Raw genomic sequence first — 16,020 nt, forward strand, 5'->3', positions numbered from 1 at the left:
GTGTAAATCTTTCAAACCATAGAATGTGTTCATGACTACAGTTTTCAGTGATTAATTCACATAAAAATGTGTAAATTCTTTGGTGACTCCATATAGTTCAAAAGTAATTTTTTAAATGGTAAAAAATGAATAAGTTTGTAATGGTCAAGAAGTGTAATCTGGGTATTGGAGTTGTAAGGTCTGGACATGTAATTACTCCATAGACAAGAATGTGCAATTAGTGACTTTTTCACTTGTTAAGGTGTGCTAATCAGAGAAGAGAATGTAAACTTTGTATCTTGCAGTTTATGTTGTTTATTTCTCAGTAAGTTCATGTCAGAGATTATGATTTATAAACCAAGTGTAATGCTGCAGTCTTTCTCTTTTTGCCTCTCAGAATATCACCATAGGAGTCTTTTTGATTAAAAACTGCTTTATTAGTACAATAGTTCTGATAATCTCATGTGACAATAGAATGTCGTTAATCTGGACACGTACAAGTAGACATCATTGGAAAGTTCTATACACTTGAAATTCTGTAGGAAGGATACGGTTTGCTGAGGCAACTTCAGAGGCATAAGAACTGTTTTTTTCTAATGCAGGGACCCCAGGATTCTCCAGAAGGAATTCCTTCTGTCTGATGCAGTTGCCTTTGTGTAGCTTGGTGTATTTTTACTTCATAAACAGATTAATCGTGACATTTTTACTCTCCCACAGGTCTATCAGGTTTTACAGACAGTTTTGCTTATGGGATGAAGTATGTCCAGCATACTTTAAAAGATAGCAACTCTGACAAAAAAAATCCTGAAACAGTGATACTTATGTACGTTAGGAATTATTTTCTTGCTGAATATTGCTATTTTGTCCTTAGACACTGGTGCTCACAGAGATCTTAGAAAATGTGCATTTTTTTGCTAGGATAAATGTTTCAATGTTTGTTCACATGAAAATCTTAACTATCTGGGCTTTTTTGTTTTCAGGGTTTTTCTTGGGTTTATTTTTTTATGAGAGCCCTACAGACTAGTAAATTTCCTACTTTCTTTTCAGTTCCTTTCTTGGGGTGGAGGGAGGATTGTTTTTTAAATACAAAGGTTGATGTAATTGTTGCTTTTCAGGAAGTCCTGATGATGCTTGATAACTATGTAAGGGACTTCAAAGCATTGATCGACTGGATACAGCTACAGGAAAAGTTAGAAAAAGCTGATGCTCAAAGCAGGTAATTAGATATATGTATTTTTTTAATCTGCATCCAAATACTGTCTCATAGTAAATTTCATTTTGTAACAGAGATTCAACAAATAGAACCAATTTTATTATTTGCTCTGGGGCATCAGAAAGGAAATTTTTCTTTTGGGCACAATTAGTGTGAGGACACAGAGAAGATTTTATCCTTCCTGGTAGTGTCATCAGTGAACAGCTGTGCTGGAAACAGTAAATGGTTTGGAAGTACAGTGTCAGAAAGGTAACTGATTACGTCATTACAATTTGTGCCTGGTGTTGAATTTGTGCCTTGGTGCCGAAGTTGTAGCTTTGAGAGGTAGATGAGAAGTAAGGTTTTGCTGGTACAATTTGTGCTTGTAGAAGTGGGAGCCCTGTAGTAAGTGTGGAGTAATACACTCTAGTTCTTCCATTTTCCTTTGTTAGGCAGTGAGCTCAATCACTCATCTGCCTGCATAGAGACAAAAAGTAGGCCAAATGTGACAGTGGTTTTAGTAGTTGATTATAGGTTGTTGATCCTGCTAGTAGTACTGAACCAGTTAAAAAATAATGTCTGTAAGCGCTTTTCTCAATCTGTCTTCATCAGCACTGGGTTCTTCAAGTTTGATTTGGTTTTTTTTAATTGTCAGTTGCAATTTTCATGTAATCAGATAGCTTCAGGAGCAAGAGTTAAAAAAAAAAAAAAAAAGGAAAATAGCATCTGCTTCAACGAAATGCATAATGAAACTGTTACCCTGACTTCCGCCTCAAACTGTTTGGATTAAAACATTTTACGTTAGTGACAGTTAAATCAACCCGTTCAGTTATCTTTGCAAGTACACATTTATCAGTAAATGTTATTGCTGACAAAGTTAGGTATGCCAGTAGTAGAATAGAAGAGTGGATGGTGATATATTTGGTTAATTCCAAAGTTTTTTTATGTACTGTAGATATTTGATACCTATATTAACCAAAGCATCATTTAAACTGTATTGAATGCTGTGTTACACAGGGTAGGCAAATGTAGGGTAGCTGTTATGTGTTATTGTCACTAGAACTAGAGGATATTTCCAGTCCTACCCCATATCCTTTCCTTTTAACTGATTGATTTGATGTTTGGTCCTACACTGACATTTAATAAGCATTGTAATCTTGAGAGTATGCATTATTTTTGATATGGGTCTAGCTAATACGTTTTGGAGTTGGTGTAGAAATAGTTGCTAAGATGTATGATTAAATTCAGCAGTATTCGTTAAAACTTTATACTTAATTTAACTTTAACTTTTAACTTTAACTTTTTTTAACTTTAAGCTAATACATTAATACTTTATAGCATTTGTCAGTGGTGTTTTTCTTTTAAGGTGATAGAGGAATAGTTACTGTGAATTTTATTTTTAAGCTTTCATTTCCTGAATTTACAGACCTACTTCATTAGCCTGGGAAGTAAAGAAAATGTCTCCAGGACGCCATGTGATTCCAAGTCCATCAACAGATAGAATTAGTGTGACATCAAATGCTCGAAGAAGTTTAAATTTTGGGTATGAAACCAGATCATAAGTTTATTAAAGCTAAAATAAGGATTCATTTGAAGCAGAGTTCACAAATACACTATTTTTCTGTAGTAATCAATACACTGTTTTGCTGTTTATTGAATCATATATGCAATTATTTGCATTCATGGAAGAAAAGCATGTGGTCTGTAAGAGAAAATCCTATCAAGGACTTAATTTTTTACTTACTTTGTTATATATTTAATTACCAGTCATTCCAAAGATCTAAAGATACCATACAATTAATTACATACAATTTCATGTAATCTGTTTCTTATTCTCTTCCCACTAAAAAACAAAGGTCAAAATGTCAAAATTGGCATGTTAAAATTGCCAGTGTATGCCCTGTGAATGGCCAGCTGAGTCTGCAAAAGTAAGTAAGGTCAAAAAGAGTGCAGGTAAAGTGAGAGTATTATGATTCTGACAAATAGCAAAACTGATACTAGTTTAAATATAGAGCAAATTAGATACAACAGTAAAGCATCTTTTACTTCTTAAAATGAAAATGGCTGTTTGAAAGCAGTTCAACAAAAATGTGCAGAAACACCAGTTTAGAGCAGTGCTGTTTCAGCTCTGGAGAGCATGTACAAGTACAACTTAAATCTTTCTCAGGGTGTGTTTTTTAGTTCATGCAGGTTTGTTGGGATCTAGAGCACATACTATACTGTTTCATAAGTGGTTACGATGGCCTCAGCAGAGGTAATATTAGAATATTGGTCAGTCCATCTGAGTACTGAGCTCTCTTGAATTTTGAATATCAAACATTTCTACAAAAATACCATTAAGAGTGTTTGGTGGAAAAATTGCTCCAACAGTGCTAGTCTCTTTGTAGATGTATGTATTGATACCTACCTGACAACATTTGAGAGGTGTGTGCTTAAATGCATGATGAGAATGCATGAGGAGAAAATGTACACAAGTAGTCCAATGAAAAATTTGAATCTGGTGGAAATCAATGCTTTTATTTTTATTAGAACCCAAACAACAGCTCAGCGTAATGAAGTCTTCCAGCTAAGCCTTTTTTTGGTATATAATTACATGTTGTATTGTTGCTGGAGCTGTTCTATTCACCATCACAGGCTGATGATGAGCAACTGTGTTAAAGCAGCTAATAACAAGATGAGCTTTCTATCCTTCAGATGTGCAAACTTTTCCTTCTTAGTCTGCTTGTATATCTCAGAGAAAGCCAACACCAGACAGCTACAATATTTTGTGTGTGTTTGAGAAAATAGGATAGAAAAATAAGGGTTTAGACATACTTGGTATTATGGAAATTTTTGACAGAATGCTAGGAATTTTTAGGAAAGGAATAGAGGACAGAAGAGGTGGTGGTGGTGTACCACTGTAGAAATTCATACTGAATGACTCTTACCTTTGGTCATCTTCATCTCTTCCCAAAAGCAGTGTAGAAAAAGTACAGAAGCTGGAAACAGTATCCAACAGTATTGATGCAAAAAGAAAATAATTTGGAGAAGAGATAAGGAGAAGGGTATGATAAATAAAATCACTTACAAAGAAGATGAGTAGGAAAATTTTGTTCATTTTTCATGAAAAGGAATTAGGAGTACTAATTGAAATGATCAAACATCAAGCTTAAAATGACAGAAATGTTTTTCAACACTTGGTATGTAGAATTTGTTATTATGTGATGCTTTGGATGCCAAAAGCATAAATTCCTTGAGAAATTAATATCACAAAGATTAAAGTCCATCTTAGGTTATTAAACACAAAGATGTGTTTACAAAGATGTGTTACAACAACTTTTCAGGGTAAATCGCTGCAACCTGGAGAATATGCCAAAGAAAAAGTCATTCTGTGCTGCACAGTTGTGATAGTCTCTTTGCTGGTCTGTATGGAACTGTCAGAGACAGGATACAGGGCTTGGCCTCTTTTCCTGATTTCCTCGCATGAAATGGTATTGCATCCCCATAGGATCAATGGGGATTATTAAAAACAAACAAACCAACCAGCCACATTTTTATAATTTATGGAATTATTTCTGATAGGGTTTTTTGATGACTGACTTGATAAAAATAGGAAATAACAACAAATTGACATCTCACTGGTCTTAAAATAAGTGAACAATCTAGGTGTGTGGGGGATTCTACGCATGTGTTTGAAACTTGAAAGATCTTCATTTTTTTGTCCTTAATTTGCTTTAGCTAAAGAGGCAGCTGGATTTGTTGGACTGGTTTTATCAGTGTTATAAAGCTTGGAAGAGAAATCAGTTGTGTGATTGCAGATAAAATGACTCTTGTTACAGAAGAGAATTGGACGCTTCTTGAACACGTGCTTCTTGAATGTTACCATTTCCCAATTTAAAAATTTTTGCTTGCATTCACTTAACTAAAACTATATAGGTTTTTGCTCGAAGCCTTGTGCAGAAAATGGCAACCTTTTACAAAAAGAAAAACAAAATAATTATAAAATGACTGCAGTTCTGTCCATACAGAAACTCAAAGTTTGGGTGGTCAGTGTTACTTAGAGCTTTCTAAAAGTTAATAGAATGGCCTTCCAGATTTACAATTATTTTTTGCTGAGTAGGTAATAGAAAATAGATCTGTTCTTTATTTACTTAACCTGGGAACAGAGTATGTTACGGATTTGTGTGATCTACATTTGCAATAAACCTGCACTTCTTGGACTTCCTACCCATATGCTTTGTTAGACTCCTTATGCTAGTAATGGTTGCAGTCCACGCTGTACAGTTCATTGATGAAATTAGGCTGGACCCAGGAAGACACAGTAGAAGAGCTCTTATATTTGACTGTAAATACTCACCATATGTTTATTTCTATTCTAGCATTTGTTATCAGAGAATATTTCATGTGGGAACTGTTTGTCCATCCCTAGTGATGCATGTTTCTTCAGTCATTACATATTAAAAAAATTTTAATCTGATAATTTCACTTCTTGTTAATTTAGTTCATTGACTACTAAATATAAGAAATATAATTTGGAGATTTTTCTTCAGGTGCATTTTTCTTCAGGTGCAGCTCTATTTTCTGTCTTTGATTTTTTTCTGTGACTGGGAATATGTATGTATCAGTGTTAGTTACCAAATAGAAACAAAAACCACCCCACCTGATTTATTGCTGCATCCTTGTTTCTGTTGTTAGATTTACTTTTTTCATGAGTTAAATTTATAGGGATTTTGCTGATGAGAAATATACTGAGTTTTTAATGTTCAAGAACTACAAATTTCGTCTTTTAAAACTGGAAAGAGAAAAGGAGACAGGCTAGGCTGTGTGAAGAGTTATTATAGGAAGCTTTCCCTGTTGTTTTATAGTAGGTTCCAGTTTTTGGAACTAGCTTTTAGTCTGAATCATTGAATGCTAAGATGAAGGAGAGAGTGTCCTGATAAAGTTTTCTAATGAACAATTCTAAACACTAAAAATAAGACACTAAAAAGAGCTATGACTTTCATTTAGGAACCCTGCAGTGACAATTTCTGCAACACGCCTGGCTCCTTCTGGTGTCAGTTGGGCTGATAAGGTAAAAGCCAATCATGGAGCTAAAGCTGCCAGTCCTGAGCTATCAGCAGCACAAACCTGTCTGCCACCTCCAGCACAGAAGTCATCGCGGAAAAATGGCAAGTCTCTTTAAGTGGCTTAAGTTACTGTTACAAACTGTGTGGTATAAAGTTATTTCAGAATGTGATGATCTGTTTGCAAACCAGAATGAAATCTAATTTTCCAAAATACAATGTTTAAATTAAGTATCGAGATAAAAGATTAATGCAGCCATACATTGTAATAGTTAAGTTTGAGACAAATGTGTTTTCATTTGTAGGTAACATTCCACTGTATTTCCACTAACTGGAATTTGATCTATTAAAATACCGGTACATAGGACCCCAAAAAATGAAAGGTCTTTGGTCACAAACTGACAATTTAACTGACTGCAATTTGGAATGGTTTAATAATATAAAGAATAATACATCTTCAGGAATCTGTAAAAGAGCTCAAGGTACTTTGATGTGCCCAGGGAGACGATGTTACTAGAACTGTGTTGAAGTAGTGATTTTTTTTTTCTTTGAAGACAAGAATTACCACATTGTTATGAGTTGTTTCTCTAAAGATTCTCCTTGAAGAATGCTTGATGCGAGGGTCTCTTGTTCTAGAGAGATTTGTTTAGTTGTAGACAAAAAAAGCTTTAACATTTGGTTTCTAAAATTAGTTTCTTTGCACACACTGGAACCCTGAGATTGTTTTCAGAGATGCATTTTTTCAATTTATTTTTTTCATGTGTGGTCCCAGATGACTTACTGCAAAATCAGCAGGCAGGATATAGAAATGGGTATTCTGAAAGAAATTAAAAAGAAATGTTCATAATTTGTTTTTTTAAAAGAAAAATTACAGGAAGAGCATGTATTAATTTAAGGTAGTTGTACATTCAACCTGGAAGTAGTAGAAGTCATGTGTAGTGGTTTGGAGGCCTGTGGTATATTATGGAACTAAAATACCTTGTCCAAATGTCTTGCAATTTAGCATAAGTGAGTTCAGTAGCATGCGGATTCTTGTGCTTAGGAGAGAACAATCAAAACCATACTCTAAAAAGGGTTGTTTGAATGGGAATTGATTGATGTTGTTTGCATGAGGGAATATTTTTCTGTATATAGTTGCAGTGAGCTGGTTGGAGAACAGTAGCAGTTTGGCTGAGTTTTAGGTGTAATTCCACTTTTAATTTTTGCCAGTAGTTGAAGCTATTCATAACAAAACCTTTTCCTGTTGATTATTGCTCATCTTAAAGTGACAGACTCCAAGCTGTTGTTAAAATACCTTAATTAGGGATTCTAGTGAGTATGGAGAATTTTGTTAGTTACACAGGGAATAAAACTGACCTGCACTTCCATAGGAATAATGTATTTTTAAGAGGCTAAAAGGAAAACAGAAGAGCTTATCCTTATGTTAGTTTTATGCATTTAAAGGGCTGAAGGGTCATTGTTGTGCTGTGTTTTATTATCTATTACCTGCAGCTGATGAGCTCCAAGAGTGAAACCGTTTAGGTCCTCTAGTACTGGCCTATAAGTGTTCAGTAATTTTCAAAATCAAATACACTCTACAATTCAGACATGAAACACCTCATTTTAAGAAATCACTGTCGTTCCTTCTAGAGGCTTTGTTTACTCTTAAGAATCTCTTATTTCTGACATTCAACATTGAATTTCAATTATTTTCTCATGGCTAAATTGTAATAGTTTTAACAAATTAGCTTATCGTTAGGAGCATGTTACCCTTTGTATGGAGGCTAGAATCACTTTGGTAAAATCAAATTAACCTCCCTGATTGGAGCATGAGAGGATTTGTGAAGTTTACGCAAAGGGAGTCACAAAGGCTCTTCACATGCATCATTGAAGCAGATATGGGGCTTGTGTATCATCTGCTCTGCCTGTTCACCAGCTAATGCACTCACAGCTGTTAGGTACCTTCAGGCCTTGTGGGAGGGAGGATTCCTCCTGCCACCCTGTAGTGCTCTCTGGCCCATCCTAAAGCCCAGCTGGGGCTTACAGTGGCAAGACTTCCCTAAAACACTTTTTCTCCAGTGATTTCCGACGGTATTATCATTAGGTCTCACAATAGTTTTGTGAAGTGGATGAGTGGTGTGATACTGTATCTGTTTCATGGTTGACAAAATTTCCAAATTTAACTAAATAAGTCCTTAGGGAGAGAGAAAACACATTATTTTTCCAGATATTTCTTTAAGTTATTTTTTTCTGGATGCATAATTAAATGAGGTTGAATGATCTTATCTCATTTCCCTCATTAAACTTAGCATTACCCTCAATTATTTTAATGAATTCTAAAAAATAATATTTTTGTCTTTCATGCTTCAGTGTTTTCTACAATATGAAACATAGTCTAGTCTTATTGTCTGACCAGTTTATGGCAGGAGGAAAGATTGGATTATTAACAGTAGTACACAGAGGCAATAACCTAACATGAGATTAATTCCCAGGTGCTCGTGGTAAGAGGTGAGATAGATTACCCAAGTTTAGAGTATGTATTAAGACTGAAAGTAGGTGCTTACAATTAGAATAATTATTGTTTGTACATAACTTAGGAGAAAGGGCAGTCAAGAATGTGCAAACTTCTCAGAAATACCGAATTTTTTTTTCCTGTTGCCACACTTGAAATCTAGTTTTCTTTATTATTATTATGTTTCCTGTATTAATTGCTCCTGTCCATAACTGTGAATAGATGTTCTTTGTAATGTGGCTAAGACTTCAGACTTTGCAGGACATGCAGTCCTCTGAAGTAACTGACCTGGTTTGGGCTCAGACATGCTGGCACCTGATCTTGTGGAAGAATGTGTAACTTCTGTGTCTTGAGAACAACTTGCAGGAATGTCATCACCAACAGCAAAAGATGGTTTATTCCTGATGGGGTTGTCAAATTCTTAAGCATGATTTCTGTTGAAAATTTTACAGTAATTACCTTCTTTTATCCTCCCACCCCCTTGTATTTTTAAGTGATCATTAAAAGTAGTCTGACAATTAACATCTCTAAAGTCTTGCCTCTTAACTCACCATCTCTTGTTATGATTTGTAAATTTACCACTTCTTGCAACACTACATTTTCTCTGTGTTTTTTTTTATTTTATTGTTCTGGTTTTCATGTCTTCTGCTGTGTAACTGTGTTTTGGCTGAGTTCATGTCTCTTGATTTGCTTTCAGATTCTCAAGTAATCATGGTTTTCCAAAGTGCCTCTCAGATACAGTAGTACAACTTTAGGTTTAAAAAAGAAATTGGGGCTGAAGTTTAGTAATGAGTGGGGAAGGTCAAATAGGCTTTGGTCATATATTACTTGCAAGTAAATTTTTAAAAAGGGACATGCATCTCCTGAGGTAGAACTCCGAAGAGTTTTGCACATAACTTGCCTAGATTTATTTTACTGATGTTGCCAGTAAGGCTGCTTGGCCAGTTCTTCCAGATGGAGTAACTTCGAAAGAATAAGGCCCTGGTGGCTCTGAGGGCCTCAAGATAACAGATGGCTTGTCACTTCCATGTAATACAAGAGCAAGCAGGGACAGGGAAGTTCAAATGAAACTAGAGAATGATCAAGGTAGTCAGATGAATTATTCATTAACAAAACTCTAGGAGTAATCAAACCCAGCATGTGATACTTAGCATGTGGACATGGCTACTGGGCTATGTGAAAAGAATTCCAGACTTAAGGAAAAAAGTGAAGGAAGAGTGATGCCCTACTTAATATTAGCTTTGCTTCAGAGTAGGAACTGTGTGACCTAATGTTAATAAATGTACCAGCTTTGCAAACTTTTTGTTAAAAATGTTCCTGGAAATGACTGAATACTAAACTGATAAGCAAATTAAAATGAAAAAGTAACTTCTTGTGCACAGCTAGTTGTCAGATGGCATAAAACTGTTAAACTGATTCCAAATGAATCAGTCTGAATGCATGCTTGCATTAAAAACTGTTTTGTACTTAAAGAATTCACCAAACAATATTCTTTCAAACACAAGTATTTCTGTGCTGTTAAAATAATTGGATGAGTCTTCAGTAATAACTATGAATCTGAGAGTGAAAAAATACAAATTAAAAATTGAAGATGTATGGCTTTTACTAAAAGATTCATTCTTATTGTAGTAAATGTGATGATGGCTTTGCTGTGCTCTGAATAATTTTATTCTGATTAATTCTATCATTTAGAATATTAAAAAAATATGCCATGAAACAAGGAGTCAACTAGGCAAGGCAGGCAAGAATTATTTTTTTTTCTGGTAGAATTAACTTCAGTAGATATTAGTAAATTACTACTAAAGGCTATCTCCTGATCTCTTTCAATGTAGAAGAGATGCCTTATGTAAGAGCTGACTTCAATTTACAGAACAAGTAGAAGTGAAATCTTGCACCAGTCCTGTTTCACCAATGACAGGCAAAAGAAATTGCAGTCTACGTCTGCTGCAGTAAAGCAGTGTTAGTTTTTTGGTTTATTTCAGTAGTTTTCTGAACAATCTCCTCATTGTCTGTTTATTACTTACCAGGGAAATTTCTTGGCCAAATTTTATCATAAGCTATATACAATAAAATCTCTGTGGTCCTACCAATTACAAAAGTCAGTAGGGTAGGAGCAGCTGTGATATACAAGGGGCCTAAGCAGTCCTTGTTGTGCCGTGTCGTGCAGGGGCTATATTCTACACAGGCTGTGTGCCTGGGGCTTTCTGCAATAAGTCTGTTTGTGATTCTTGTGGAATTAAAACCCCATTCCCTGGAGTATTATTGGAGATAAGACTGTCTCTGAGAGGGTAATAACATGTTTTGATCACTTGGTCTTGTAGGTAATAATATTTTTTCCATATAAAGATGAAGAAATGAAAATAAAGCCAAAGTCACTTACAGGGGTCAAATGGAAAGTCTGTGGTAAGGCAAAAATTACAATCTGTATCTTTTTGAGTGCCATTCCCCTCTCTAACCAGTGGTGCATACTGAAGCACGTGCAAGCGCACATAGCGGGAATGAACATAGAAAGGCTTTTTGCAGAGGTATGCTGTCTCTGGTTACCATCAGTAATCTGAAGTGATCAGCTACAGTCATTCACACAAATTTTTGGAATTTACTTTGCTTTAAAATATACAGCAAATTTTCTAGAGTAAAACAGTTTCAACAGTAGAATAGCAAATTGAATTATCTTTTCGCATCTGTCATAGTATCAGTATTGTTAAGGTTTGTGAACAATTATATAGTTATGTTAAAACAGCTGTTGTATGAGCTACTCAGCTAAGATAAATTTTAATACAGTCCTGTTAACTTTACTGGTAACTCATGATTTACACCAGGCATTGGTTTGGGCTGCTATGTTTTATCCTGAGATGTTAAAAGAACCCAGTAATTAAATGAGCACTTAATGTTTGTAAAATGCTAGATGCCAAGAGTAGCAAAGTATGAAAGTGCCCTTCGTTCTGGCTTAGGCTAATTTCCAGTTTACTGGTTACTGCTGATGTTGAACATCAGTTCAAGTCCACCTAAAGGTAGTTTAGTCCAGTAGGTACAACGGTTTTATCTTTCCCCTAAAATAATCTCCATTTTTATTGACAGTGCTATGGCTGTGCCACTGCAGCACTTTGTGGTATAGCACTCCCAGTGAAGGCATTGTACCTGAATTTCTGTACTTGTTTTAGGGTTGCCAGAAACATGTGCCCTGGAGGGAAATTTAAAAAGACTCAAGGATTTCTGACCATGAAAATTAATGTTAAGACAGATCCTTTTTATGTACTGTAAATTACTTTAAGATAAACATACAAAAAATATTTTGTTCTCTCATCTCCCCATGGATGTGTTGACCTGCATATAGATGTTAGTGGCAGTCCATAGAGATGGTTCACTTCTTGTAACCTAACCACCATGTGTTCCTACTGAAAGCAGGTGGTATTTTTAGAGAGCATAACACTTTTACTTTACATTTTTTAAACCACTTTATATTTTGCTTTTAAAAATCAGATCTCTAGAAATGCAAGTTTTAAGCCAGTCTTTAAGTTGGTAATATGCAGTTCATCATAATATATAAATAATTTAGTTTTCTCATCACTCTTGGGTGTTTCAAGTTACATTTTTTGACAACCGAGTAGACTCATATTTATTACTATTCATATTTATGTTAAACTTTAATGTTTGAGCTCTGATCTTTATGCCTGAGTTACAGGACCATCTTTGTTAGTAAAAGCTTTAGAAATATCCAGCGAATGAATTTTGTTATAGAAGTTCTCTTCTATTCTAGATTTTTTTCCCTCTGTAAAGCAGTCAATTTAGTGTAGTTTTTTTTGGTTCTCTACTCCTCCAGGTAAAAATAATCTCCCATACCCTTCTCTTCCTTTTATGTGAATGATCCTAAAAATAGCTTATGCTAAAACTATGTTGGAGAATACCATGCATAGTTAGTTCTTGAGTTTTTTGCAAGAACTTTTGTTCAGCAAACAGGTACATAGGAGCTTATCTTTCACACGTTTGAGTTGAACCATCAGGTCTCAAAAGAATCACAGTTATTTCAAAAATATATGGGAAATTATGTGCTGTTATTAATTACTCGCCACCAAAAAATCTTATATATGAAAAAGGGCGTTTACCTTGATATTCTAGAAATCTAATCAAACTTAAGACCTGATACTTTAGGCAGATAAATGTAACTTTGAAGGCTTTTCAGGTAGGTACCAAGATTAGATATCAGAAATATTGATCAACAAGTCATATTTAACAGCTATTTAGTCGTCAAAGTAAATTGAACAAAACTACTGTTCTATTTTCTCTTTCAATTTGCAGTCCCACTGTAGCAATATTTTGCTATTTCCTGGAATCCAGGAAAAGAAATTTTCCAAAATGGGAAAAGTAAAGAAAACATTTCTGGAAGAATAGTAAGCCACTTCTGGGACAATACTTTCCACACTAAGACGTGCAATTACGTCTGTACTTACAGAGATTTACACTTTCTCAAAAGACCTCTAATGTTACTGTTGCTAGAAAGAGCAACAAGAGTGTGGTTGCTTTGTTGTGCTTTACCATCTCATGAAATGGCAACATAGGCGTGAAAAGCTTAAGTATGTGTTGCCATTTTTCACATGATTTTATTATGAGTAGCTTAGCTTCTTGACATAATGGAACTGGTCCTGTGAATAGAGTTGTTCAGGGTTTGTGAAACTGATAGCACTCCTCGAAGTAAAAAGCTTTGCTAAAGAATATTTCATAGATTTTTTTTTTGTATTGATTTTTAAAGAGAACATTTTCATCACACAACTTGTGTAATACTGTAACAAAATAGTTGTTTATAATACTTCTATTTATAAGTCTCCCTTTCTTAGAATGGGGTGTTTTATTTATATGTAGATCGAAAGGATGCAGAGGGCTGGGAAACAGTTCAGCGTGGAAGGCCCGTTCGATCTCGATCCACAGCTTTGGCAACAAAAACTCCTGTAGCTGCAGAATCACTGAAGTCCAAAGGTGACAGTGACAAAGAAAATGTCATTTCACCACCATCAGAGAATAAGCATGGGAGTTTGGTCACTGACAGTGGTGCATCCAAAAGCACAGAGCTTGTACAGAAAGATCCTTCACATCAGTCTGAAGGTCCTCTTACTGAAAAGACTCAGGTCAGTACAATTTTGAACCATTTTCTAACCTTAAATCTTGCAACTTTTTCTTTAGAGCATTTTCTAAAGGTAGCGTTGTCTTGAGCTTTTCTTCACTAACCAGACTGGAAAAGGATTTAAAAATAATGGCTATTTCAGTTACATTTATGGAAACGCATTAAGATGTTTGCCCAAATAGGCAAGTTAAAAACTGTGAGATGAGCCGTATATTTTACAATGCTGTGGACAGGTTTCCCATGTTTTCCAAAAACTCAGCATTAAGCACATCTCATACATAGAAGATTTCTAGTAGAAAGATCCAACTTTTGCAAGGTTATGAGCAACGGAAATATACATGGAGTTGTTTACATCACTCACTGTAAGGTTGCCAAGTACTTTGTTAAGATCCTTTTGACCCTGGTGACTTTAAAAATCAGTATGTTACAAAATTTCGTTAATTTTTTCAAATGCCTCTTGTTAGTTCACAGCACATGCCTCAGAAGACAATGGGAGCACTGGCGCACTGTTGCAAGAAGATTCCTTACAAACAGTTTCTAAGATGTCTCCAGTTCTCACAAATACTGACTGTGCTTCAAAAACTCTGCAGATTAATGAAGCTTCCTCCCTGATCACTGATACTATAAATCGGCATCAAACAGAAGAAGCTAAAACTGAAACTGAAATGGATCCCTCGGATATTTCAAATGTGAGTGCTGCCAGATTGGTAAGAAATCTTATAAGATTTCTGAGTAAATAATAAATATAAGCCTTAATTTTCTCATTCTGTCTTACATAGTGTTTGTTAACCTGCTGTAGAAATTGTGGAAAAGTCTGTAAGGTACTTACTGTAGAAAAAAGAACTTATTACACCGATACTTTTCAAGATAGGATTTAATTCCAGTAAAGTTTCTGAACTTAAACTAGAAAGATATAAATGCGTTATTTGGAATAAAGAGATCTGTGCTCTTACTACTTTTTATATATTACTTATATGTTTGCCATAATTTTTCATTTCCTTCCACTATCAATCATTTTAAGTCAGACTTAAATTCTTACTCCAGTTTTGCTAATTATTCAAACTGGAAACACATGGGCTATCAAAATTCTGTTAGAAACAAATGTAGACTTCTGTCTTTTAAGACTAGCTGAACTGCTCTCTTGGGTCTTACTATACAACTAGCAATTTGGATGACTGCCATTCTTAAGCAGCAAATGTGAAGTCAGTATTCAGTTTTTATGTGGCTTCCCAAAAAGAATGTCCTTTCTTGTCTGTAGAATTCTGCAGGTTTCAAGGTGTGTCTGCTTTACTGGATTCTGTGAGTGGAGAATTGCAGTAATGCTGTGTAAAACCCAGGTTATACTTTCGGGTTATGCTTTGTTTTGGTTTTTTTTTCAGAAACTAGATTAAAATTCTGATTTGCAGAAGTTTTCCTGTAAATCACTTTCCCTTTAACATCTTTTACAAACTGGACTCCTGCTAGGTAGTTTCCAAGTCAAGTATCTTTGTTTTTAGAGCTTATATCTAGCATCTCATCCACTAACAATGTTTCAGATTCTCAGTTATTAACAGTTCAGGATGTTGACACTTTGGTGGGATCTGTGTCTCTTGTGAGCATTTCACTACTCCTGATTAGATTGTTTTGAACACCAGTTTGTGTATTGTTTGGTAGCCGAGTGGAAATGAGCCAGTTAACATTGGAGATTAGAGGACAAGAAGACAGTCAGCATATTCAGGTTTACATTCTAGCCTAACTGTCTTGTCATTCATGTTGAAGAACAAGTATAGCCTGAGTTTCTGTCGTATTAACTACGGTAAAGTTCCAGATAACAGTTCATCTGCAGATCCATTTTCATCTTTAAATAATACTTTGGAGCGTGATTCCTTTTCTGGAGATAATAGCAGGGCATGCCACTAATGTTTCCGAGTATGCATTGCTTAGTCCCTAAGGCTAGGTATTTAAAAGAATAATTAGAGAACAACTGTCTTTGCTGCTTTTAATGACAGTGTTCATATAATATGTTTTGGATTTGTGGATGGTAATTAATTTCCTAAGTGTTTCATGTAACTATTAAATGAGTTAATAGTTACTAACAGTTTTAGTAGAGTTTATATTTCAGTTACCATCACAAAATATAGCAGTAAAGGAATGACAAGTAATTGGAAGTTGAACAAAATGTCATATAATTCATGTTAACTATATGAAAACCACTTTTTTG

General features: G+C 35.0%; 1 protein-coding gene across 3 annotated transcripts in view; it reads left to right on the top strand.

Annotated features, from left to right (window-relative positions):
• Positions 1-16,020, top strand: part of SCAPER (S-phase cyclin A associated protein in the ER) — a 167,909-nt gene that overhangs the window by 31,150 nt on the left and 120,739 nt on the right. For 2 of the 3 annotated variants that reach the window (XM_074880532.1, XM_074880534.1), the window contains exons 6-10: positions 1,095-1,195; positions 2,598-2,714; positions 6,158-6,318; positions 13,562-13,824; positions 14,285-14,509. In XM_074880532.1, the coding sequence (XP_074736633.1) occupies positions 1,095-1,195; positions 2,598-2,714; positions 6,158-6,318; positions 13,562-13,824; positions 14,285-14,509 (867 nt within the window). The remainder of the gene's footprint in view (positions 1-1,094; positions 1,196-2,597; positions 2,715-6,157; positions 6,319-13,561; positions 13,825-14,284; positions 14,510-16,020) is intronic. The other variant, XM_074880533.1, reaches the window with a different exon arrangement.

The sequence above is a fragment of the Strix uralensis genome, chromosome 11, assembly GCF_047716275.1.
Source record: "Strix uralensis isolate ZFMK-TIS-50842 chromosome 11, bStrUra1, whole genome shotgun sequence".
Classification (NCBI taxonomy): domain Eukaryota; kingdom Metazoa; phylum Chordata; class Aves; order Strigiformes; family Strigidae; genus Strix; species Strix uralensis.